Source organism: Pogonomyrmex barbatus, unplaced genomic scaffold (assembly GCF_055798465.1).
Source record: "Pogonomyrmex barbatus isolate J1 unplaced genomic scaffold, ASM5579846v1 scaffold25, whole genome shotgun sequence".
Taxonomy (NCBI): Eukaryota; Metazoa; Arthropoda; class Insecta; order Hymenoptera; family Formicidae; genus Pogonomyrmex; species Pogonomyrmex barbatus.
The window spans coordinates 165,668-193,387 of NW_028297122.1; the positions used below are offsets into that span (position 1 = coordinate 165,668).

General features: G+C 31.4%; 1 protein-coding gene and 2 pseudogenes across 8 annotated transcripts in view; all 3 read left to right on the top strand.

The window, feature by feature from the left end:
• PIG-S (phosphatidylinositol glycan anchor biosynthesis class S) overlaps positions 1-27,720 on the top strand; it is a 227,528-nt gene that overhangs the window by 152,519 nt on the left and 47,289 nt on the right. For all 8 annotated transcript variants that reach the window (XM_089078619.1, XM_089078613.1, XM_089078615.1 and 5 more), the window contains one exon: positions 145-363. In XM_089078619.1, the coding sequence (XP_088934745.1) occupies positions 145-363 (219 nt within the window). The remainder of the gene's footprint in view (positions 1-144; positions 364-27,720) is intronic.
• On the top strand, positions 13,917-19,139 carry LOC148936263 (uncharacterized; annotated as a pseudogene).
• LOC148936264 (uncharacterized) lies at positions 20,432-21,344 on the top strand (annotated as a pseudogene).

The following is a 27,720-nucleotide window of genomic DNA, read 5'->3' on the forward strand; positions in this document are numbered from 1 at the left end:
TCTATCATTCTTCTATCTTGTTAGAAATTTACACGAGAGATACTGAATAAATTAATGTCAACAAATATGTTTGTAACAAAACCTGAAACTTTCTAATAAATAAAATTTTCTCATGATATTATATAAGTATCAATATATTTTCAGACATTGCTAAATTGATGCAAGTATTGTCAGAATGGATTCTGCATGATAAATCGTTGGCACTGACGAAAAATACGCTTGCTGAACCTACTTTATATAACTTGGATGAAGAAAATAGGAGGCGATTCCCAGCCAGTCTTACATATGATGTTTTAATCACCTTGGTTAATCCTGATCCTGAGAAGCTAAAAGTTATTTGGGACCTCAAGACAGTAACTAAAGGTATATCATAATACGTAATTATTACATTATAGCAATAAGATTTATAAAAATTTTAAAATATTAATTATATATCAATTTTCGCATTAGTTTGGTGAATGTTGGACTAAAATAACTATATTATACTTGATTCAAAACGAGCTCTTGTTTTTTACGGGATATACTTTTGACTAAATTTTTCTGAGATAGTATTTCTTTTAGCAAAACTTTAGTTAAAGCTTAATTTTTGAATTGTTAGAATTAAAAATAGTTAATCATATATCAAATATAAGAAGGCAGGCAAAACTGGCGGAACTTACCATCGTATGCTAGCGCTTATGCAAAGCACTCGCATCTGAGTGATTGAGTTGCGTCGTCCCTATTTATTTCCAATACTCAATACGCAAACCATTAATTTTTTTATAACTCAAAAACTAAACTTTATGTCAAGTTTTGCTAAAAAGGAAACTAATTCGGATCGATTGACTTAGAATTAATCAATTCAGAATTTGACGAAGAAAATATCTTACAAGGATAATAGTTGTTCTAAATTATTCTATCTATATATCAATGTATTTTATATTTTTTTTATATTTTATTTTATATTTTTATATTTTTATATTATGCAAAATATAAATACATGAGATGCTGAAAATATATAGAAATCTATGAATATCTCGAAAAACACAGTTTAAAAAAATATGAATTAAACATAATGTAAAAGAGAGGCTATATATGAGCATTCTACCGAAGATCACCGAAAACTGCCGGAGATTAGAAAAAGCAATTAACTAATGAGAAGTGACTGATTATCACCCACGATCCCATCCAAATCGCTCCGAATCCGACCGAATACCGTATCGTGGGAGGTATAAAAAGCTATTCCTCCGCTCTATCAGACAGATCTTCCTTGGACTCGCTCCCACGAACGATCTGCGCTCCGCTCCTAAAGAGAAGCTAAGCGTAAACCCGAGGGTATCCTGCCGTCGCCAGAAAATTCCCGGCTAACGCAAATCTCTCTATCTTCTGAACTGACCGCCGCTTTCCTGGAACTGCGAGAAGTCTACGAATTGAGGTGTTCCCTGCTCCGCTCGGTGCGGTAAACCGGCACGCAATTGTTAATCTCTAGTCCGCTTACAGTATCCGCTCGAGAGAACGCATCGCCGCAGATGAGAGTAATCTGTCTCCGTCCGGGTATTCCCGGCTGATCGCGCTCCGTAAGTTTCTGTATACAGCGCATCGCCGTGGTGAGGGTTTCCTGCCATCGCCCGGGCATTCCTGGCCGCTAGTCCTTTCACGCCGAAAAATCGGAATGCACTCGCTAAACTCTACTAATCATTTTTACGCGCCATAATCCACGCGATAATAGGCCGCTAGAAAACCGATAGATCCACCAAGTACCATCCGTGTACGAATCATACGCGTAAATATTGACAGCCGCGTGATTTACGACCGCCGTTGCTAGGTAATTGCGCCCGGTGACGCTTCGCGATCGTCTCAAGATTAGAAAAATGCGCGAAAATATCCGCGACCATAATTACCGAAATCATGCTCCGACAGATACCGCGAGATCTGGTGATCCGAACAATAGTCCGCTTGAACGTACTATACGCTATACTCCGCATCGGCATACATATTTACGAACAGACCATTTCTTAACATCAGCGCTACTTGATTGTGTAACATCCATACCCACGATGCCATATCATGATATTGATAGTAAAATTATGGTTTATGGGCAGCAACACCCAATGTGTGTTCTCGAACGAATCCTCGTCCAGGGATTCGTCCTGAACCCAGTTGCATGACCGGATGGAACCGTATTAAGCATGCAGTAGATCTACGAAATTGTGATGAGTAATTAAAAAACACAAAGAAGAAACGCGCGACAAAGACGTTCAGCAGGAAACACAGAGACTCGAGAACTTATTATTTTTCTTTATTTTTAGGTTATGTATGTAATAATAAAATATAATGAAAATGTCATGATCACTCAATGAAAATGAAATAACATGGATTCTTAATTCAAATAACGAATCTGACGTAGAGCAAACATTGAACATTTGTGACGTTGAAGATATATCGGATAATGAGAATTTCGTTATCAATAGCGAACATTCTATAAATGAAATAGATCTGTCAGATAATGATTCTTCATTTTTTGAGGAAGAAAAAAAAATAATGGAGAGCAATCGCGGAGCTATTATTATGACAAGAACAGATTTAAATAGATTAAAATCCCGCTAGCATCTTCACGCACAAGACGGTATAATATAATAAATTAACGTTCTGGAATAAAAAGACTTGCTCTTTTGAAAAATAATATGTCGCCGCTTGAATCTTGGCAACTATTGATAATAAATTGATGATAAACTTTTGACATTTTACAAATCATTGTGGATTGTATTAATCACAAAATAACTAAATTTTTTGAAAGAAATAAAACAAAGGCATCATATATCAATCATGTCAGTATGACAGAAATGAGAGTATTTATAGGTTTATTACTGCTTGCTGGATCTTTCAAACTGATCATCAAGACGTACGACTCTGTGGACATCAGACGGAATAGGGAAGGATGACAATAAGGTCATGACTGTGACAATAAGTTTGAATAGATTTTTATTTATTTTTTTTGTCTGTGTTGCATTTTGATGATATTTCCACAAGAAATCGTAAAGAACAAGATAGATCTGTTCTTATTTCGAAAGTTTTCAAAAAATTTATTGAGAACTGTCAAAATAATTATTTTTGTTTAGAATATCTCACAGTGGATGAAATGTTGTGTCCATTCAGAGGCTGCTGTATTTTTAGAATATATATATGAAATCTAAGCCAGCAAAATATGGCATCAAGTAATGTACATTTATGATGCAAAAACTTATTATTTGTATAATATGCATTTATATACACATTAAATCTCCAGTTCAACGAAAAAATTCAGTCTCGATACCTACAGAGTTTATTTTACAATTAATTATCCATTCTTTACAAACAGAAACATTATTGGAGACAATTGGTTTTCCTCTGAGTTAGTAAAGCAACTTAAAAAAAAAGGCTTAACTTACGTTGGAACTGTATAAAAATAAGCGTGAGATTCTACCTGAATTTTTACCAAAAAAAAAAAATCATAAAATCAACTAGTCTCTGTTCGAATTTGTCCGTGACATAACATTACTGTTCTACGTATTGAAAAAGAACCAAAGTATTGTTATGATCTTGATTATACACCATGATGCAGTACTGAATCTTCAGACACAAGCCAGAAATTATTGATTTTTATAATAAGGTAAAAAGAGAAATGAATGCTAGATCAAAAATGTGCAAATTATTCAGTAGAGCGAAGAACACAGCGTTGACCATGTGCAATTTTCGCAGCTACATTGAACATATTAGCTTCCAATGTGTTTAAAAATGGTAGAAATAGTGCACCGCACGGATGCAATAGTGCATAGCACTGCATCGAGGATTGCGAAAAAAGACGATTGCAAATACTCTATACACTAGTGTAGTCAGAATAATCACGCGTTTCTCTTTGTTCTTGATATTGTCGCGCATATCAGCGGCGTCCAATGTGCGCGTGCCATCGCGCTAACACCGAAGATCGGCGAATTCAAAGCGCGATCAATCGCGCTTGCCAGCATCTGTGATCCGCGAATTGACGAGCGATACATAATTGCGGCGTGATGTGCTCTGAGGCAGAGGAATCCATAACGGTCGGCGCGAGGAACAATTTAGAGTCACATCTCTATAAATTGACTATTGGTGCGGAGCTCAGTCAGTCGGTGGCTAGTTCTCAAGTGTAATTTACATCCGCTCGCAATTCTTCGAAATCGCTTGTTTCGTAGAACTGTTCGGATCGTCGCTTGCGGTCCAATTTATCGCTGACATTTCAAAAGTAGTTTACCTCAGTGCAGTCTCAATTGTGTTAGGTACAGTCAGAAACTGAAAGAACAAGAATGTTTGTTGTGTCCTTTGTGTAACTATTATGAAGTGCCGTTGATCATATCGTTGTGTGTTGAATAAATCGAAGATTATTGGATCATTACATTGGATCATCTTATTCGTTTCCTGATCAAAGTTTGCGCTTAGTGCGTTGCGAACACAATTTTGTTTATTAGGTCAAACTCAGAGAAGAAAATAAGACGACAGCAATACATAAAGGAAATTGGTTTAGAACTAATCCTACATATTTCAAAAAAAAAAAGATCTGTGATCTGAATATAATAAATTTCTTAAAAAACTAAAATTCAAAGTAGATAACTTTTTAAATGACCAAAAATTGATATCAAAAAAATTATCTTCAATAAGTCAATATAAGAAAGATAGTCGTTGTTATTTGTGCCCTAGAATTAATATGATATAAAGTATTTTGAAAGATGCTTTAAATGCTCTAAATGCTCTAAATGCTCTAAAATAGTTTGTAAACTCACTCGAGTGTAAATATTACATGTACTGTTTGTGAAACAGAATAGTTTTCATAAAACTGAATTTTTAGTAAAAAAAATTTTTCGTGAAAAAGTCTTGCTTTTTTTGTTTCTTATTACACAATTTTATTCTATCTGTTTATAATTCTATCTGTTTACATATAAATCTATTTAATTTAAATATAAAGTGGTTTTTTATTTTTATATTTTATTTTAGTGTTTTTATTTTTATATAACTTTTTATATAACTTTTATTTTTGTAATATATATTGTAATATATCTAATAAGAAGAGTAATAATTGTTGTTATTTTCTCTAATTTTTAATAATATTATTTTAAAATAAAAAAATCTCAATAAAATTTGAATGCATTTCTAACAGTCTAATTGCTTATATCCTAAACCGTTTTTCAATAAATTATTTTATAATATTTCAGAAATCTTTTGAATTTTGGGATCAATAATGATCCCACGAATGTAGATAAGGTAACTGGAATTAATGAATGTAGGATTAAAAATGACGCCTATAAAAGATATTAATAGTAATTGCAAATGATTCAATATGATATAACTATGATATAATCCTCTCAAAATTCTTTTTATATTTTTTCTAAATTGTATTATATAAAGATTCAAAAACATTTTCCACATTAAATATAATATTCTTTTAACATTTCTTAAATGGAATCTTTGATCACGAGAAAATGTGGGAACGATAAAAACTTATTAGTTATTCAATAAATTAATTTATTGTTTTTCAGAATTTACTTTTTTCACAATGATCATTAAAACAATTTTTTTCAAAAGTTTTAAAAACGATGACATTACAAATAATAACATTATGCACCTAATAATTTTTTTTGAATTTATACACTCACCCACGCACTCACGCACGCGCTCACGCACGCACGCACAAAACATATATATAAAGTTTTTTTTCCGAGATATAAATAGTTTTTGTTTATAATGGACTGTTTTAGAAATTCTACAAACTTTAAAGAAATATTGAAAATATAGTGTCTGTCTGCAACAATACATGCTTCGCATTGACATTTCAGAAACTATCAAAGATGTTTTTAAAAATTCCTAATATATTCCATATTCTGTGATATGCGATAATAATCTGGTTTTTTAATGCTTTCAGACTATCAATAAGAATTACAGGAGAGTTATCAAAATTAGTTTTTCTAAAGCGGCTCCCCCTTATTTCTCGGAAACTAAACTTTGCACTCTATTAATATTGATAAAATTATGATCTATTTAGATAATTGGAGAAATAAGAATAACTCATAATTCATACATTTATGATTTTTTTTTTTCATTTAAAAGCTATTTATATAAAAACGACTTCATGAAAAGTGAAAATAAAATTTGCACGACTCTCTTACAAATTGCTTAGTCTATCTATGATCTAGTCCAGCGCTCGGAATTAGTTGAACATTTCGGTCGATTTCGAAGGCGACGCCTACAGTTCCCCCACTATTGCTTGAGTCTCAGCGGCCGAGCCACTGAACGGCTGTACTTCAGGAGCGTCGTCCTGTGAGAAACATGCTCGTATGCCTTTCGCCTCAAACTGTTGATTTTGTGTTGTTTTTTGTTTTCCTTTTGTTTTTTTGTTTCTTTTTTGTTGTTGTTTTTAGAGTATTTAAAGAAGATGATTCAAAGTTAAAATTCTAAGTTATTTCTTATCCTTATACGTAGAAATGCCATACTTCGCCGGTTGATCTGTAAAACGTTCATTATACACATTAGCTGCATCTCTGTAGTTACCTCTGTATTCTCCTAGAATCATAAACATATGTTAAATGCCTCTTGAAATGCATTCATTTTGAAAAAGGTCAAAAAAGATTAAAGTAACTTATAACTCATCGAATAAGCACCAAAAGAAACAATTTAGAAGAGTACGAAACAATCTTAATAAGAGAGGATATGATCCGAAGAATCATCAAACCAATATCGAAGTATTAACAAGAATAAATTTGTGCAAAACAAATTGGAAAACCAAATTTGTAAACTAAGTCTCAGTGTCCGTATAAGACGGATCTATTTAACAAATGGCAGGTCAACCAGATTATTTTGAGCATCTTCTTTAAATACTCTAAAAATAACAACAAAGAAAAGAAAAAAAAGGACAAAAAAAACAAAAATCAAAACAAAATCAAAACAAAAGAGATCAAACGCCGTCACGTCCACATCGTTGATCCTGGGTAACGCTAAGAACGGTGATATAACATTTTGTTAAATATCTTCGAAAATAAGATCCGAAGAATAAAAGAAGAAAAGAAGAATAAAAAAAGTGTTCCTACAAAAGTTGTTTCCTTTGTTACGCAAAATAATATCCCGTGATTAAAATAACAGGTTTCTATTTAAGAAATTAAAGTAGATCTTTAGAAATTTAAGTTGACCTTCAATAACCTCGAAAATGTGCATGAAATGACGAATTAAAAATACTATCGTCACCTTGAAACCAAATAACCTTTGTCTAAACGCTTTTGTTCTATAGTGCTTTGTTTCTGAAATAAAAATGTGTCACTCTTTAAATGGTCGACTCTATATATCTCCATTTCTAATATAATAATTATTAAAGTTATAATGTTGATAGAAAAACGTAATTATATATAAGGACTAGATGGCGACGATATTGCGATTACTCGCGAAATAAGGGATTCGTTCCTGAGCCGTCGCTGAGGATTGACGCAGAAATTAAAGTTTCTAACCGAATAACGAACGACAAATTATTTGTTACGTCCAGCCCGAGATAATTATATTTTTTTTTTTAAGAGAGAATGAATGGGCTAGGAAGGACGCTCCAAATACCCTCTCGCAGGTGGACGCGCTGAGGCGTTCCTACGAGTCGAACGCACTGTGCAGATCCACGAGTGCGAATCAACGTCTTGAAAAAGACGCTATGACTTCGACTGCGTGACATGCGTCCGTCTGTCCCTAATTTAGGCAAGAGAATTTAATCTCTTTTGCCAGGGACAGGACCATGTGTGAATCTTGGAATAGCAGGGAATGAAAGAGGGAGGAAATAACTAAACGATAAATAATTTGAATTTTATATATAATTGATAATTTTAAAACGATTACAAGTTTAACTAACTACAAGATCCGCGTCATTATTTCTTGTGTTGAAGTACATTTGCTTAAGGTATATTTACATTTGATCAATAAAAAAAAGGTGTTACAAATGTTTTTTTTTGTGTTCGAGATGAGTAAAGGAACGGAGATTTATACATATGGAAATTCATATAATATAGATTGAATGTTCTAGAAAATTTACGGATGTATTATTTAATTTTCGTGTACAAATTCGATTATATTTGTATGTTTGTCTACATTCGAATTATTCTTATCTTGCGTTGTTTAATATATTTAAATTTATATTTGATATTATTCGTGTGTGGTTGTTTCGGAGAGGAGATCGGATTTCTGATAGTGAGGTCTAGGGGAGGGGGGGAAGGAGTCCGGAGTTCGCAGAATTCGTCCAAGGATTCTTTAGTGAGGAAATCTGGATATTGGAAATTTGTGTCATGACGCTCTGGGAAGAGTGCGCTGAAATCTGGAGGTGACCCAGATTCAGATGGTCTAATTGGGGAATAGGACGGAGGAGACATGCACAGTGAGTCCGACGGCTCAAGCAAAGAAAAAAAAAAAGGAAAAAGAAAAAGAGAGTAGAAGTGTAAGGAAAACGGCAGAGGATAGAAAGGATGTAAGGGAAAAATGAGAAAAAATAAGGAGAAGAGACCAAAAATTATTATTAGAGAATTTTACTATGTGTAGTCAAACTTACTGTTATTCTGGAATGCCGGAGACTTGGGACCTGCGAGATGATGAAAGTGGAAGCGGTGTCACCAGGAAACTTGGTCACTTGTACTTGATGAAAAAATATATTTCGACTGACACCGATTGATTGAATTACTGACAAACTGACGGACTGAAACTGTTCTGACCGCATGAAAAAAAAAAAGAAGTAGCAGCCCAAATAAGAAGGGAGGGTGTGCGTCACGACCACAAACCAGTCGTGAAAACTCGTAATTATTTTGCGAAAAAATACCACCTCAGCCAGGAATCGAACCTGGATCTCCTGCTTACCGGGCAGGCATCTTATCCTTTCGATTACCGAGGCATGTGATGATATTTATCGCAAATAACGTGTTTAGAATAACACGTCAACAATACAATGATACATATATATATATATATATATATATATACACATATATTACAATATATATACATATACGTGTATTCTTTCGAATCCCCACGACCGGTACTCCAGAGAGATGATGGTCCTATTCTCTCGATGGATGCAGGTCGGACTGCAGCGGCGACACCCTCCAACGCCATTGGCAAATATACAAATAATCTTCCTGGAGCACGAGGAGAGATTGCATCAAGCATAGCTCGAGCCCCCGTGCCTTTAAGGGCACTATATATATATATATATATATATATATATATATATATATATATATGATTTCGTTGAGGGAAACATCTGTACACATGTTGTTCTTCCGCGATTAGAATACTAAGGATTATTCGCTTAGCCAAATTCTAGTAACCGACTCTCGGAAAAGATCAGTTGCATAACCGTCGCGATCTAACAGCGTAACAGAACATGTGTCACCCGTTTATCCGCTTAATTAAATTCTAATAACTGATACTTGAAAGAGAAGAATCATGCAGTCGTCACGACGTAACATATTTAAAGTACCGGCCTATCCTCAATTATCTTATGAAGAGAGAGAGAGAGAGAGAGAGAGAGAGAGAAAAGATTTTTTATTATCTAATTTATTATAAATTTATAATAAATTAATAATAAATTTAATAATTTTGAAATAATTATTTTTCAAGGAAATCCGTTGAACAAAGAAAAAGGATGTAATATTGTATTGTATAATAAACAAACAACATTTTAATATCTGCAAATATTTTACAAATGCGATCAGAATTAATAGATTGTTTGTTTTATCAAATATTAATAATTAAATAAAACAAATAAAATCAACAATTCCAATGTAAAAAACTATAAAAATAAAAAAAATATAAAAATATAAATAACAATAAAAATTTTAAGAATAGATATTTATTTAATCTTACATTATTCACAATTGATAAATAGTATTTATTAACAGTAGTATGTAATAGAATGAATGTTAGTCGAACTGCGAATTCGCTGTAACAATTCGTGCCTTTTTATACCATAGTGTTAATAATAACTGCGTTCCGAAGTTTACTGCTAGTACTGAAAATATAATTCGTGTCATATATATAATAAATTTTCAGTATTGTCAGTGAATATTGAAACGCAACCAATGTAATAGATAGACAATGTATCAGCAAATTCCTTTATAATGTTGCGACAAGATTATGACAATAAAATTATGCGAGACGAATATATCTTGGTAAAAGATATATTCTCTCAATAAAATACACTAATTATTGCAATTAACTGCTTTACAATCAAAGTTGAATGAAAGTTGAATGATATTTTATAAGTGTAATTTTTTAAACATAATTTGTTTTTAATTGTCCAAAGTATTCAGTACATACTCTAACATATCGCCAAAAATATTCGACTAACTTTAGCGCTTTAATAAACTCATTATTATTTTATTATTACTCTTATTATTATTATTACTCATCATTGTTATTATTATTGTTGTTCTAAAACTCGTTGTTATTTATTAACATGTATTTGACTTATATTAATGTACTGTTTATTCTCACGTCGGCTGAAAAAGACATTTGACACATTATTTATCTGAATATTGCGATAAATATTACAATAGTCTCAGTGGTCTAATGGATAAGATGCCTGCCCGGAGAACAGATGATCCAGGTTCGATCCCTGGGAGATAATATTTTTCGCAATATATATTTCCTGTGACGGGGATAATAAGATGGGACTTTAATCGATATCAAGATATTTGATTATCGAAATATTATAGAACCACTACTAGTTGAAAGTCTGCTAAAACTAAGTGGCACGTAGTTGGTAATATAATTATTTGGATTTATTTCATATAAAAATTTAGCAGTCAAGATCCTGCTTGTCGGGAAATGTTTCTTGTTGTTGCACATTTTGTATTCCATCCAATCGTGCAACTGTGTGGACGGTGATTTATAGAATGTATAATAAGTCTCCTTGCCAAAGGACCACAACCAAGGATTTTTTTTCACTAACGTCTTACGATTTATGACCATCGGGTTTATATTGAAAATGGCTCAAATGTGAGCCGAACCGTCTATTATATATTTTATGTGATAACATAATCCGTAATTAAATTGTACGCTACAAGATCTGCGCTTGACTCTCAATAGTCATACTATCTAACTTTTTGATTATTTCATTCAGAGAGTCTTTTAATTCTGTGAATAACTATTAATTTGTACTGACTTATTCTCTCGCATAGTCAACGCAATATGAGACGAATCCGTTCAGCGTGAAGAATTGAGCGCGAACAAGTACGGATAGCGTGTATAAGTAAAAATTTATAATTATTTCTCAAAATAATATCTCAGAAAATAAACGTAGCATATGATTGAATTCGTATAAAATTAACCTTTAATTTAATCATTAAACAATTTTAAAATTAAAAAGATAAATACGAAGTGTTGAAGGAAATTTTAAAAAAAGTTAAAAAAATTTTTTTTATTTCCTTTATGAACTCTTGAAACAATTCAACTTTTGTATAAAACTTTTCTTTTCTGTTATAGTTTTGATGACTTTTACTTTGAAAGAAAGAAACCGATTTTTTTTAGAAGAGATTCCCCCCCTCCCCTTAACGTGCAGCTCAGCACTTATAAAAAAAACATGTATTTCTTATTTTTATCTATGTTTTCACATATTCGAAGCTCATTAAAATCGGGGGGGGGGTACTTCCGCATGTTCCATTGTTAATTATCATTTTGTGAGGATTTAATCTTGCGGGGGGGGGGGCTATCTTGAGAAATCTAATTTAATATTAGGGGGAAAAGTTTTTTTACATACAAAAGTTTTTTTACATAACTATCAGATAGAGATCTGGTCGATGCTTTTATGATCCACTATTATGACATATTAGGTTATACATCATCGGAAAGGTGCTATTTCATATAACATTTTTAAATAGATTGAGCATAGGTTTGAACAATACTGACGCATTCAATCAAATTTGAAAATGAATGAAAATCAGGAACTTTCCGACACATTTTATTTTTTTATTATAAAAAAGGGAAAAACGCTGCGCAAGCCACAGAAAAAATTTGTTTTTATGGAATTTATTTGTTTTTATTAAAAATTCGTATTTATGGAGAGGGTGCTCTAATTCTGCGTTCGGAATTCATTGAACATTTCGGTCAGATATCAGAAGATTCCATCACCGCTCGAGGCTCAGCGCCCGAACCGCCGAATGGCTGTGCCTTAGTAGCGTCGCCGTATTAAAAACATGCTATCCGCCTTTTGTCCTAAACTGTCACATAGATATCTTTTTTGCTAAATTATTTTTATTATATTATATTTGAAGTAAAACATCCTGTATATGTAAAAATATAATTGTAACAATAATTTATAATAATTATAGTTGTAACAATAACTTATAATAATAAGAGTTTTGGTAACAACTTTCCATATCATCCGTGAGATTTTTCATATATGTTTTTAGTGATTTTTTGTCAATAAATTTATTTCACAAAAAATAATAAATATCGAATATAGTTTTGATTAATAAAAGCAAATTTCTATATCGGGGGCTCGAGCCATGCTTGATGCAATCTCTCCTGTCGTGCTCCAGGAGGATTATTTGTATATTTGCCAATGGCGTTGGAGGATGTCGCCGTTGCAGTCCGACCTGCATCCATCGAGAGAATAGGACCATCATCTCTCTGGAATACCGGTCGTAGGGATTCGAAAGAATACATGTATATATGTATATTGTAATATGCGTATATATATATATATATATATGTGTGTATCATTGTATTGTTGACATGTTATTCTAAATATGTTATTTGCGATAAATATCATCATATGCTTTGGTAGTCGAAGGAATAAGATGCCTGCCCGATAAACAGGAGATCCAGGTTCCATTCCTGGTTGAGGTAATATTTTTTCGCAAAATAATTACGAGTTTTCATGACTGGTTCGTGGTCGGGCCCCGCCGTAACGCACACCTCCCTTCTTATGATATGGACATATTCGATCTTTATTATTTTAACGGATCGAATTTCCATTTGCGAATCGCTGCTGAAACGAAACGAAATTGAACCTTTTCTAAAAAAATTGATAACGGGCAATGGGAAGTAAATAATATATGATAATAATGTTCGAAAAAAATCGATCAAAACAAAGTAAGGCACCACAAACAATCGCAAAGATTGACGCTAAAAAAGGTGATGCTATGTGTCTATGAGACTAGAAAGAAATCATCCATTATGAACTGCTACCAGGCAAAACGATTAATTATGATCTCTACTGTTAACAACTAATGTGATTGGAGCAATCCATTCAAAAGTGGCCAGAATTGATCAATAGAAAAGACGTTGTTTTCCATCATGACAACGCTAGGCCACACACATCTTTGATGACTACACAAACATTGAGAGTGCTTGGCTGGGAAGGTTTAATGCATCCATTGTATAGTTTTGACCTTGAACTGTCCGATTACCATTTGTTTCGGTTTTTGCAGAACTCCCTTAATTGAGTAATCTTGACTTCAAGAGGCCTACGAAAATCATTTATATTTTGAAATAAATTATCCAAATTATAATCGAATTAATAGAAAAGATCCGCGATACAAAATTTATAAAATTCGTTATCTATTCGAAGTTGATTAAATCACAAACCGATCCAATCCCAGGGTAAAATATTTAAATGTATGGACCCAAAAACGGACAATTAGAACGTAACATTTAGAAAAATTTTTGACAATGGTAGGATACTAAACGGTTTATGGAAAGAAACGATAGTGAACAGTGAAAAAGAACAATAAATTAAAGGGATCTGCCCAATCAACATCAAGAAATACCATGGAAAATTCAGGAGAGACAAATGAATGAATTGCTAATGGGAGCAACAACGAATGATACAACAGCTTCAGCAACAGCAACGAAATCAAGCTACTAATTTGCCATCAGAAGGAAATGATAAGTAATTTTTTACAATTTTCAATCAGAGAAGTGGTAACGCGCTAGAAGTGGTGTCTAATTTCGATAGAGAAAACATTCCGTTTGTTTATTTCGTCGAAAGTTGCGAAGAAGCATTAAGTATGGTTACACTCACGCAGGAAGTAATTTTAGTATGAGCAATATATAATAAATTAAAAGAGGATGCGTACAGATCGATGTTGGGAAAAACTTTTGAAAATATGCAAGAATTAATTGAATTATTGAGAGCAAAATATGGATCGCGAGAAACAATTTATGAAGCGCAATTTATATCAAAATGGCTTATTTATATTAAAAGAAGGATAAGAAGGTTGCAGCATATGCAAATCGAGTTAGGGAATTAAGAAAGCGAATTCTTGATGCACAGAAAAGAGAAATTGGAGTATTAAGTTTGGAATTTCGAAATTCAATTGAAAAATATTTAAACACAAGCTTCTTACGCGAATTAAATAGAGAAATAATAATATTAAAAGAAGAAACATTTGAAGAGGGACGAGCGACGCAGAGAAAGAATTAGAAACCGTAAACATGATAAGACGTGTAGTACTCGCAGAGAACGCACCGGCTGAAAAACGAGCTTCGACTCGTCATTGAAGCTGAAATAATAACATGTCAATTTTGTCGTAAGGTAGGTCATGCAGCTGATCGTTGTTGGCTAATTAATAAGAATCAAAATCAAAATAGATCGGGATTTTCACAAAATATGCGAAATAATAATAACTATTATAATAACAATAATTATAATAGAAATAATAATCAAATACAATCCGCATTTCTGCGATTTCAATCAAGTTGGAATTCAAATAATCAAAATTCAATAATTACTTGCAGATATTATAAAAAATTAGGTTACACAATTGGAATATCGGAAAAGAATTTTCAATAATAATAATAATAATAATAATAATAATAATAATAATAATAATAATAATAATAATAATAACAACGGCATTCATAATAATAATTATAATAATAATATGAACAATAACAACAATCGTAACAATAACAACAATCGCAACAATAGAAATAATTTTAGACAAAATTTACAAATTCAGGGAAACGGACAGATTCCCGAGAGGAATGGGGCAGCTTCGGGAAAAACCAATGTTCGCCCCGCACGGAAGATCAACGCTCAAGTCGAATCAAATGTAGAGCAATAAATTTTGCTTATATTGAGGAGATAGCAACAGTAAAATTAGAAAGCTTTTAAAGAAACTTTAAATTTTCTTGTAGATAGCGGATCAGGGTCAAGTATAATCAAAAAGAATACTGTAATACCAGATACTTTTGGGGACGGGAATAAAACTAAGTGGAATTACAACGTATTACGTGATCACCACCTTAGGGCTGGCACTGATAGATATCTTAGGATGTCCAGTTTTTTTTCATTTGGTGGAAGATGATTTTCCGATACCACAACATGGGATTCTGGGTTCAGATTTCTTTAAACAATTTCAAGTAAATGTAAATTATCAAGAAAATCAATTAGAATGGAATGATATTATTATATCTTTTGAATTAAAAAACGAACAAGAAGAAGAATTTATAATTCCTGCTAGATCTATTTCACGAATGCATATTAGAGTCGCGAATTCAGAATTGAAGGAAGGATATGTTCCTTAATTGTAACGGTGTTTACTTAGGTGATGCTTTAGTTACAGTTAGGGATGGTAAAGCTTATCTACAAGTAATAAATACAAATGAAGAAGAAGAAAGGGAATTAATTCCCACAATTGAAATATATGAATTTGAAAAAAATGATAAAAAAATCTCAAACTCGACGACCTCAAATGTAAGCTATACAAATACAAGCTCCTGTGCGAACTCAAATTCAAACTCAAAGTCAAGTTCAAATGAAAATCTTAATATAAACTCGAATCCAAGATCATGTTTCTATATAAATCAAAATGAAAGAAAAAATAAAATAATTGATGCATTAAGACTTGAGCATTTAAATAATGAAGAGCGTGAACATGTTGAAAGATTAATAAAGAAAAGTGTCGATTGTTTTCATTTGCCCGGTGAAAATCTTAATCATACTAATGTCTTAAAACATCGCATTCCAACAGTAAATGAGATTCCAATAAATACTAAACAATACAAATTTCCAGTAATTCATAAAGATGAAATTAACAGACAAGTAAATGAATTGTTATAGCAAAATATAATTAAACCACCAAAATCACCTTATAATACGTCTGTGGATAGTCCCTAAGAAGTCGGACTCGAAAGGAAACAAGAGATAGAGAATGGTGCTAGATTTCTGTGACCTAAATGATAAGACAGTAGGTGACGCGTATCCACTTCCAAACATAACAGAAATATTCGATCAGCTGGATGGTGCAAAATATTTTTCTGTATTCGACCTTGCTTCAGGTTTTCATCAAATCAAAATGCATCCGAATGATAGTCATAAAACAGCATTTTCTATCCACCATAGTCATTATGAATTTGATAGAATGCCTTTTGGACTTAAAAATGCGCCTGCCACATTTCAAAGATTAATGGATTTAGTTTTGACGGGAATGTAAGGAAGCGAAATTTTTGTATACCTAGATGATATAGTATTATATGCTAGTTCATTAACAGAACACGTAATTAAATTTGAGAAATTAATTTCACGATTAATAGAAACAAATTTACAAAATTACAACTAGACAAATGTGAATTTTTAAGAAGGGAAGTAACTTATTTAGGACATATAATTGGAGAAAATAGAATTCGACTTGATCCTAAAAAGATTGAAGCAATTCAAAATTTTCCAATTCCTAAAAATGCAAAAAATATAAAACAATTTCTTGGATTAGCTGGGTATTATCGAAGATTTATTAAAGGATTTTCAAAAATAGCTAAACCATTAACCAATTTACTAAAAAAGAATATAGAGTTTAAATGAGAAGATAAAGAACAAGACTGTTTTAATACGTTAAGAAATGCGTTATGTGAGGAACCAATATTACAATATCCTGATTTTACAAAACCTTTTCTTTTAACTACTGACGCTTCTGGAACAGCAATAGGTGCAATTTTAAGGTCAGATTGGAAAAGATCAACCGATTAGTTATGCTTCACAAGTATTAAATGCAGAGAAAAGTTATTCGACTATAAAAAAAGAATTATTAGCAATTGTATATGCTGTTCAACATTTTCGATCTTATATTTATGGTAAAAAATTTTTCTTAATTATCGATCATAAACTATTAACTTGATTTCATAAACTGAAAAATCCAACTTCTCGTTTAGCAAAATGGAGAATAAAATTGGCTGAATATGATTATGAAATAATATATAAACCAGGAAAAATTAATAATGCTGATGCTTTATCTAGAAACCTTACAATAAATATATATCCAATACGATATTCAATCTCAATACGATAAAATAGAAGAGTGTTCAGAAGATGAGAAAGCAAGATACGCAAAACCAAGAACTTTACCATCTTCACCAAGAAGAAGAACAATGGAAGAACCAGAGTCATTAGTTTCAGGAATGCAGACGCGTAATACAGAAAAGTTAGAAAGAGAAAGCATGCCATTTACTAAAAAAAAATTAAATGAACCTTTATTTTATGAACATACATTTCAGACAGAAATACATAATAATCCACTAAATCAAACAGACGAAACTGATGACTCAGAGAAGTTATTTAATAATAGCACAAAAAACAATAATACAAAACTCCACACTAGATTCAAAAATTACGAAGATGCAGAAAGTTATGATGAACCAAATTCAAAAAATTATAATAATTCAAATTCACAAATACCACCAAATCTTTTACAGATTTTGGATAACTTAACAGGAAATAATAGTGAAATTAATCAAGGAGAAATTCAAGAAAATTTAATGCCAGAAAGTGAGAATGAAGAAAATAAAAATTATCCAAGGATTGACCAAATTTTCATTGATGACTACATTGGAGAAAAAGAAGATATTGAAGAAGATAATGAAAAAAAATTTGACAAAGACGAAGACAATGACAGAGAACTTACAATGAAATGACTTTTGACGAAATAAATGACACAACTGAAAGACAAATAATGACACGCGGACAAAAGCAAAGTATAATAAACCGTCGTGACAAAATTTTTATCCAAAAAGGAAATTATTTGTACTTTTAAATTGCAGATGGTAAATCTTGTAATAACATCAAAAACATTACAAAATAGAAATTTAATTCCTTAAATTAAAGAAGGAAAAATAGGAAATATTGAAATAGTAAAGAAAGGAAATAAATTTCATCTAATTTTTATTTGCAAAAATAATATTAATGAAAAGATAACTAAGGAAACATTGCATTGTTTAACTATTAAATTACGAAAAGCAATTAAGGAAAATTCAATAAAAATTTTAAATATTGCAAAAACACAAGAAATTGATAATATAAAATGGGAAGAAATTTTAAATCGAATTCGAGAATCCATTATAGGAATTCCAGTTAAATTAATAATTTGTCACGGTCTAGTCAGAATTCCGGAAGTTGAAAATCGAAAAAATATAATAGAAGAAGCTCATTCATCAAAAATTGGAGGACATAAAGGAGTAACTAAAACATATAATCGAATTAGGCAAAATTTTTATTGGGATAATTTAAAGACTGAAATTCGAAATTATATAAATCAATGTGTACAATGTCAAATAAAAAAGTTAGTTCAAGTCAAAACCAAACAACCTATGTTAATAACTGACACACCCTTTTCTTCATTTGAAAAAATACAATGTACAATACAATCGGACCTTTATCAGAAAGATCAAAAGGAAATTCCTATATCCTAACAATCCAAGATCACTTAATCAAATTTTCCTTAGCAATACCTTTAAAATCAATAACTGCCGTAAAAGTCGCTAATGCATTATTAAAATATTTTAATATTTTATTTGTATTTTTGAAGTCCCTAAGGCTATATTAACAGATCAAGGAATGAATTTTATGAGTAACTTAATGAAAAGATTTACAAAACAATTTCGAATTAAACAATTTAAAACAACATCCTTTTATCCACAAGCCAATGGAGCTTTGGAAAGATCTCATTTAGTATTAATTGAATATTTGAAACAATATATTAATAAATTTACTGAATGGGATGAATTATTAGAATATGCAACTTTTTCTTATAATATCAGTACACATGAATCAATTGGATATACTCCACATGAGTTAGTGTTTGACAAAGTAGCCAGACAACCGTCCAGTGAAATAATTAATGATACAGAAAAAGGAAAAACATATGACAATTATTTATGTAAATTAATGACAAATATTCATAATTTACAAGAATTGGCTTGAAAATATTTGATAGCTTCAAAAATTAAATCTAAACATTATTATGATCGAAAAATTAATTCACAAGAATTTCAAATTAATGATCAAGTTTTCCTTTTATGTGAACCTAGAAAAGAAAAATTAGGTGATGAATATTCCGGATCATATATAATGGATAATTATGTAATGGATATTTTACCAAATGGAAATATCAAAATTTTTTTTAAAGGAAAATCAAAGATTGTTCATCCTAACAAAATTCGAAAAACGACAGTTAAGAAATTAAACTTGTACCACGCAACAACTTCAATTTCACTTATAATAATATTTTTTTTAAAACAGATGAAAGCGAAAATCTTCCTCTTAATTCTCCAGAACATCTTGGTAGAAGAAAATTATGGAATTATCGGCTTTGACTGCGGAACATCCAACCTGAATATCACAACATTGTCATTATTGGAAACAGAAGAATGTAATATACTGCTAATCGAACCACAAATACAAAAAACTAAAATTCAATTATTACAATTGTCGAAATTCGAATCTATCAATATTATACAATGTAAAATTTCAATCTTGCGAATAATTTATTATTGCGGCATGTATTCACATATATCAACTGTAGAAAATGCGTAAGCAGAATATATAATTGACACAACATTCGACCAATGTAAAAATATGCACAAAACTGGAACACTAACTGTAAACGTAAATAACATAATTAACGAATTAAAAATAAATTATACAACTTCACGACTAATTATTTTTGATGGATCTGTAACAATCGATGGAAAATGTTTAGGAACACAATATTCAGATCTTTATGGAACTTGGCAAGATATAACTGTACAAGAAATAATGACTATAAGTTTGTTTTCATATCAAGCTACAATAAATATTGAAACAAATCAAATTCATTTAAAAACAGGAACAATTTGTCAATATTCAGATGGACATTGCATAGATATTGAGGGTAGATTTACTTTTTGAGAAACTAGACCGACAAATTTTTGTAAATTTAATTATTATAATATATTATATGAAGAAAAAACAAACTGATTAGTAATATAAATGAAAAATTACAAATAATTTATTCCTTGTCAACTCAAGATATAACTTTTGCATTTACTCAAACTGGAGAAGAATTTCTTTGCGGATATACTTTAATAAAAACAGAACATCCAAAATTATTATTTATATTAATTAATATTATTAATAATATTTATTATTTAATATTAATTCTTAAAATTAAAAATGAATGGACTTTTATTTATAAACGAAAATTATTGATCAGTTGAAAATTTAAATATTTTTACTTACGTAAATTCAAAATTTATTATTTGTTTATGTAGAAAGACACATACGAACACAAATGAATCATTTGTACACAGATGTACTTAAACAACGCTGCAATTTGAAGCAACAAATTATGAAAAATGCGCTCAGTATAGAGCACATTCTCCAGACGATTTTGCATATCAAATTATGAAAGGATCTGGATATATGGCAGTAATATCAGGAGAAATCGTCCATATAATCAAATGTACTCCAGTCGAAGTTAAAATTCATCATACGAAGGAATGTTATCAACAATTAATATTAAAAGGAAATGAAACATACTTTTTAGCACCACGAACCCATATTCTTTTCAAAACTCCAATTACTTGCAGCAGAATAATTCCAACAATATATTATTTAAACGATGAATGGTATAAAATGGTATAAAATTACATCAATTCTGAAATACAATAAATCTGTTAAAACTGACACCGAAGACGAAACCAACTTAGCAATACAACCCTCATCATTGGCATCATTGGCAGCAAGCGGCATATATACAAACAGCGAACTCGAAAATTTACGAGCCCATATCATATTTCCAACGAAGAAAAACGGAATTTTAAACACAATGGCTCATGGTGTAATGGGAGAACCGACCTTATCTCAAGGAATATCATTCTTTCATCTTCTCGACGAAAATTCTTTATATAAAATTACTGAATCTGCATGGAAGAAAATTTGGGGAACATTTCTATCTATCGGCAATGCAAGTGCAGGATTAATTGGACTATATTTCTGCATAAGAACAATCAAACTAATAATAGACACTCTAATTCATGGCTAGGCTCTTCACATAATTTATGGTTGGTCAGTACGAGTAGTTTGAAAAGTTTTGAACCTTAACATGAAGATGACGTTACTCGTTAAAACCATTCTAGTACTACAATAGTATATACTTTGAAAGACTTGTGAAAATTTCAGCCATTTTGGACGCTCAGTTGTTGTTTGACAGTCGTTTCAGTCGATGTCAGTGTTTTTGTAAAAATGGAAAAAATTGAATATCGTGCCGTGATTAAATTCTTACATTTGAAAGACAATACACCTGCGCAAATTAAAATCGAGTTGGACGCTGTTTACGGGGACTCTGTCCCATCATTTGCTACCGTAAAAAGATGGGCAGCTTTAAACGTAGTTGTACCAGCTTGGCTGATGATGAGTTCGGGACGGCCAAAAACTGCGACCACTGCTGACAACATCGAAAATGTTCACCAAATGGTATTGGACGACCGTCGAATCAAGATTAGAGAGATAGCAGAGGCTATGGGCATATCAAAAGAACACGTTTGTCATATATTGACTGAAGAATTGGATATGCGCAAGCTATCCGAGCGTTGGGTGCCGCGCTTGCTCACTTTGGACCAAAAACGAATTCGAATGAACATTTCCAAGGCCCTGTTGGAGTGGTTCAAGCGAAATAAGTCAGATTTTTTGCGTCGATTTATAACTGTAAATGAAACTTGGATCCACCACTACATTCCAGAGACAAAAGAACAATCAAAACAGTGGACTGCAAAGGGTAAACCTGCTCCGAAAAAGGTGAAGATGGTTCCATCAGCTGGGAAGATAATGGCGACTGTTTTTTGGGATAGTCACGGAATTGTGTGTATCGACTATCTTGAAAAAGATAAAACAATAACGGGAGCGTATTACGCATCATTACTTGATAAGTTGAAGGCAGAAATTGCAAAGAAACGGCCGTATTTGAAGAAGAAGAAAGTGCTGTTCCATCAAGACAACGTACCTGCTCACACTTCGGCTGTCGCCATGGCCAAAATTCACGAACTGCACTTCGAATTGGTTGACCATCCACCGTATTCACCAGACCGTAGGCCCCCAGTGATTTTTTCCTATTTCCTAAGCTTAAAGTTTCGCTTGGAGGACAGAGATTTTCATCAAATGAGGAAGTCATCGCATACGTAAACGCCTATTTTGCGGAGCAAGACGCCAACTATTATTTGAAGGGATTAAAGAGGTTAGAGTATCGATGGGAAAAGTGTATCGACTTAAAAGGAGATTATGTTGAAAAATAAAATTATATTTGACCGAAAAAATACTTGTTTCTATGTTAGGCTCAAAACTTTTCAGAGTATCCTCGTATATATATATATATATATATATATATATATATATATATATATATATATAGACTAACATAGAAACAAGTATTTTATATATATATATATATATAGTATCGTGTATATATATATATATATATATATATATATATATATATATACATATAATCGCAGTAAAAAAAAATATAACAAAAAAGAAATCAACAAACATTATATCACATTCTCTCCTTTTATTGAGGAGTATAGTGTCCTCCTTTATCTGCTCCCCCACTTTCCTCCATTCCTACTCTCCTCTCATATAGCGTATATAAGGGAACTCCACCGGAGAAGCAGTATAGTATCAGGCTGCCCTTCGCCCTGATGAAGTGAACTCCAATGTTCACAAAACGTTGGCATTCAACAATGCATAATAAAATGTAAAAAATATTTACTTACCCGTAAAAAATATTTACTTTTTTAAAAATAGTAACTGTGAAAGTCTTAAAAGCAAATAAAATAAATATAATAGTAATTTTTTTTAGATGCAGAAACAACAGAAAAAAATAGAAAATTTTAAAAAAATACTAGGGAATCCAGAATTGAAATGTATTTCGAGATCGAACAGAAAATCCATGTAGCGACATATTTTATCAAACCACACCGCCAGGAAAACGAATTTACGAAGATTGTTTTGATCAAAGGTTAATTTTAAAGGCTATAAATATACATGCTCTTTGGAGCGTGACACAAATTTTTTGTATTCTAAATGAAAGCAATGAAGATGTTAAGATCAAATACTCAATTTGTAATAAAATATTAATGCAAATACAAAGACTAATCGATTGCTCAGAATATTCCAAAAATTATGTCTTAGAGAAAAAAATCAGTTACAGAAGAAATTATAATCACTAAAACATATGTAACAGATAAATATTGAATAAAAAAAATTAAATTACCTTCTCATTGCAATAAATAAATGAATAAATAAAATAAAATAAATAAATAAAAAAAAATTAAAACAAACAAACAAATAAAAAAAGAAAAGGTGGAGCATATTTCGCATTTAAACCATATTGTTTTATAATTACATAACCAATTCATTAATCCAATAAAGTTATTAACATAATAGAAATAATTAGTATAATTAATATATATTTTATATATATATATATATATATATATATGTTCAAAAAAAAATAAAAAACAATAAATAATAATAATAATAATAATAATAATAATAATAAATATATAAAAAAATAATAAATAAAATATAATAATAATAGTAGCTAATTTTTGCATTATTAACATAGAAATAAGTAAATTTTATACAGGATTAACCAGTATTATTCATAGTAACATAAGGTATTATGTATGACTTAAGGGGGGAGATGTCACGGCTATCTAAATCTTATAACTTTAAATAAAAGAATGCGTGTTTTACGATAAAAATATTGATTTATTGATTGAAATCCTGTTGGTACACTAGCGATCAAAAATACCTTCCCCTTTAAGTTAATAGCGTTTCAGGCAGAATATATCCAGTATATCGCATCTAGGTATTCATAGATCATGTTAAGTTCGACAGCGTTGCCTCGTGCCGCTTGTCAAAATCGGTCAGAGTGACAGCTCCTCGAGAAAAAAATAATATTAGCTAATTAAACAGATAATCAATCGGATATCAATCGGGACCTAGATGCGATATAACTGGGTATATTCTGTTTGAAATGCTATTAAGGAAGAAGGCATTTTTGGCCGCTAGTGTATCAGGTTACACCTGTTGCTAACGGAGATTCAGATGACACTTCTAAGAAAGAACTTTCCCCCTCTTAATTATGCGTTCGGAAGTAGGAAATGAAAAGTTCGCGCGAGAAGTTCTGATCATCTATAAATATGAATGCGGAGAAAGCGCTTGAATTTTAGTTTTTATTTTTGTTTTGTTTGGGACGCAGTTATTAAAAATTAGTCACAGTCATAAGTCGGGCGTAATTATTGTCATTCTTATCGTTATCGTAGACCTTAGCGTTGAATTCTTAAATTTGTAACAGATTGCTGTTTGTAATCATTCTCTTGAGGAGAATTTAAATCTATTTAAGTTAAAAGCCTTCTTAATTTAATAAAGATAATTTTAAATTAAAAACAATAAAAGAATTGAAATCTTATACTTCTTTCTTAATTACTTTTTAATTGAAATCAAGAAAATAATTCTAAATCCAAATTCGGTCGCTGACAAAGAGCGTAGCATAGCAGTTAGTCACAGCCAATGATGTTGCAACTCAATAATTTGAATTTAGAGTTTTAACCAATAAATAATTAATTTCAAAAAGCATTCATGCCCAAAAGAGGGGGGCGCAGAAATCAAATAAAAAGATTTCAATTAAATTTAAGATTTCAACTTAAAATTTAAGATTTCAATTAAATCAATTTAAGATTTAAGATTTCAATTAAATCAAACAATAATTTCGAATAAAAATCCCTTCCAATTATTTCAAAGGCTTAAAGAATTAGAAAAACGATCTAAAATTAAAACAAATAAATTCTTAAATATAAATTGAATAAAATCAATTTTAAAATAAACTATTCAAATTATAATCAAATTATTAGAAAAGATCCGCGATAAAATTTATAAAATTCATTATCTATTCGGAGTTGATTAAATCACAAATCGGTCCAATCCCAGGGTAAAGTATTTAAATGTATTGACCCAAAAACGGACAATCAGAACATAACAATATCGATGGAATAATGGCTTTATCCGGAAAACGGCAAAGATCATCGATCAAAACGGCACATATTTGGTTGGTAAAAAGTTTGTTTTAAACGATTTAAAAAATATGTTTCAATTATGCTCCAATTTGTAAAAAGACTTTTTCTCTAATCCAATAGTTAAACAGTTAAATATCATTGTGATATGGGTTGGATTAAGTTGGATCTTTTGATAGTGAAGCTTATCGTGGAGAAAAAGGGACACGCTGCCTCCATACACTTTTTAACGCGAAGCAAAGTTCCACATGAGTTTACAATAGAGTCTTATATACAGAGAGAAGTGACATCGAACCTTTATTGCTTCGAATATAGTTCTTTTAATTGCGCATTCCATTTTTCCAGTACCTTAATTGAAGCAGCCATGTTGTATCCATTGTTACATTGTTTCAATATCATCAAACTCTATGATATAAACATACTTTGTCAGCATGCTCTTTCAGCATACTCTTGAAACGATTCAACTTTTGTATAAAACTTTTGTATAAAACTTTTTTTTTATCTGTTTTAGTTTTGACGACATTTATTTTGAAAGAAGAAAACCGATTTTTTTAGAGGATTTTCGCCTCCTTAACGTGCAGCTCAGAACATATAAAAAAATACGTTTTTTTTATTTTTGTGTATGTTTTAATATATTCGAAGCTCATTAAAATCGGAGGGGGGACACTTCCGTGAGTTCCTTTTGTCAGATACTCTTTTTAGGTTATGTTACAAAAACATTAATTATAACAAAATACGAAACAATATTATAAAAACTACTATCTCTGAGAAAACACTTTCTAGTTTGTGTTTATATATTCAAATTTTTATTTTTAACTTTTATTTAAAAAATATCGTCCAAAAGTAAAGTAGTATGTCGGTTTTGGTGATTTTTCTTTATTATAAATTAAATTTTTTAGTTCCTATATTTTCTTAATTTTTTACTGACCAAACCTTACCTTTCAAATATGTCTATATAACTTATGCAGTATAGATAAATATTAGAAAGATAAAAAAAGGGTGTCAAGTATAGTGGAATACTTCAAAATGTCTGATATCACTATAAAATTACCTTTTTTTTAAAAAAAGATAAAAAAAGAGTGTCAAATATAGTGGATATTGCCAACTCAAATGATTATGTAAAATTTATATAAAAGATTTGATATCAATAATTGGCGCCAAGTTATAGTTTTACAAACATGAAGCTACAAGTCTATTTTAGTCAAATTATATATTTCAATCGTATAAAAGATTTGATAAACCACTGTTTTAAAAAAATAAAACTCAAGTAGTAGTTTCTTTAATTTAAAAATAATAAAAACCAAATTATATGTATATCTTTCTATCCATTAAAAACTTCTTTTTCTAACCCAAGTGGTAGTAATTATTTAGCTTTAAAATATTTTTATATCACAAAATTGCTTTACTCAATTTACGTTTTTATTACAAAGAATTATAAAGTAACAGTATAAAATAAATGATAAAATTTTATTTAAATAAAAAAAATTTTTATGTAAAAACACTTGGCGCCGCTTAGATCAAATGGAAATGTAAAACTAATGATGAGATTATTTGAATGTTACAAATAAAGGCAAAATTTATTATTTAATATGATTAAATTATAATTACACACACACACACACACACACACACACACACACACACACACACACACACACACACACACACACACACCCATCCACCCACCCACGCACGCACGCACGCACGCACGCACGCACGCACGCACGCACGCACGCACGCACGCACGCACGCACGCACGCACGCACGCACGCACGCACGCACGCACGCACGCACGCACGCACGCACGCACGCACGCACGCACGCACGCACGCACGCACGCACGCACGCACGCACGCACGCACGCACGCACGCACGCACGCACGCACGCACGCACGCACGCACGCACGCACGGCACGCACGCACGCACGCACGCACGCACGCACGCACGCACGCACGCACGCACGCACGCACGCACGCACGCACGCGCACGCACGCACCGCACGCACTGCACGGCACGCACGCACGCACGCACGCACGCACGCACGCACGCACGCACGCACGCACGCACGCACACACACATCTTATTCATATTTTTTTTAGAGAGGTAATGAGCAGCGCCAAGTGTTTTTACATAAAAAATTTTTTTTATTTAAATAAAATTTTATCATTTATTTTAATACTGTTACTTTATAATTCTTTCTAATAAAAACGTAAATTGAGTAAAGCAATTTTGTGATATATAAATATTTTAAAGCTAAATAATTACTGACCGACTTGGGTTAGAAACAAGAAGTTTTCTAATGGATAGGAAAGATATACATATAATTTGGTTTTTATTATTTTTAAATTAAAGAAACTACTACTTGAGTTTTATGTTTTTAAAAACAG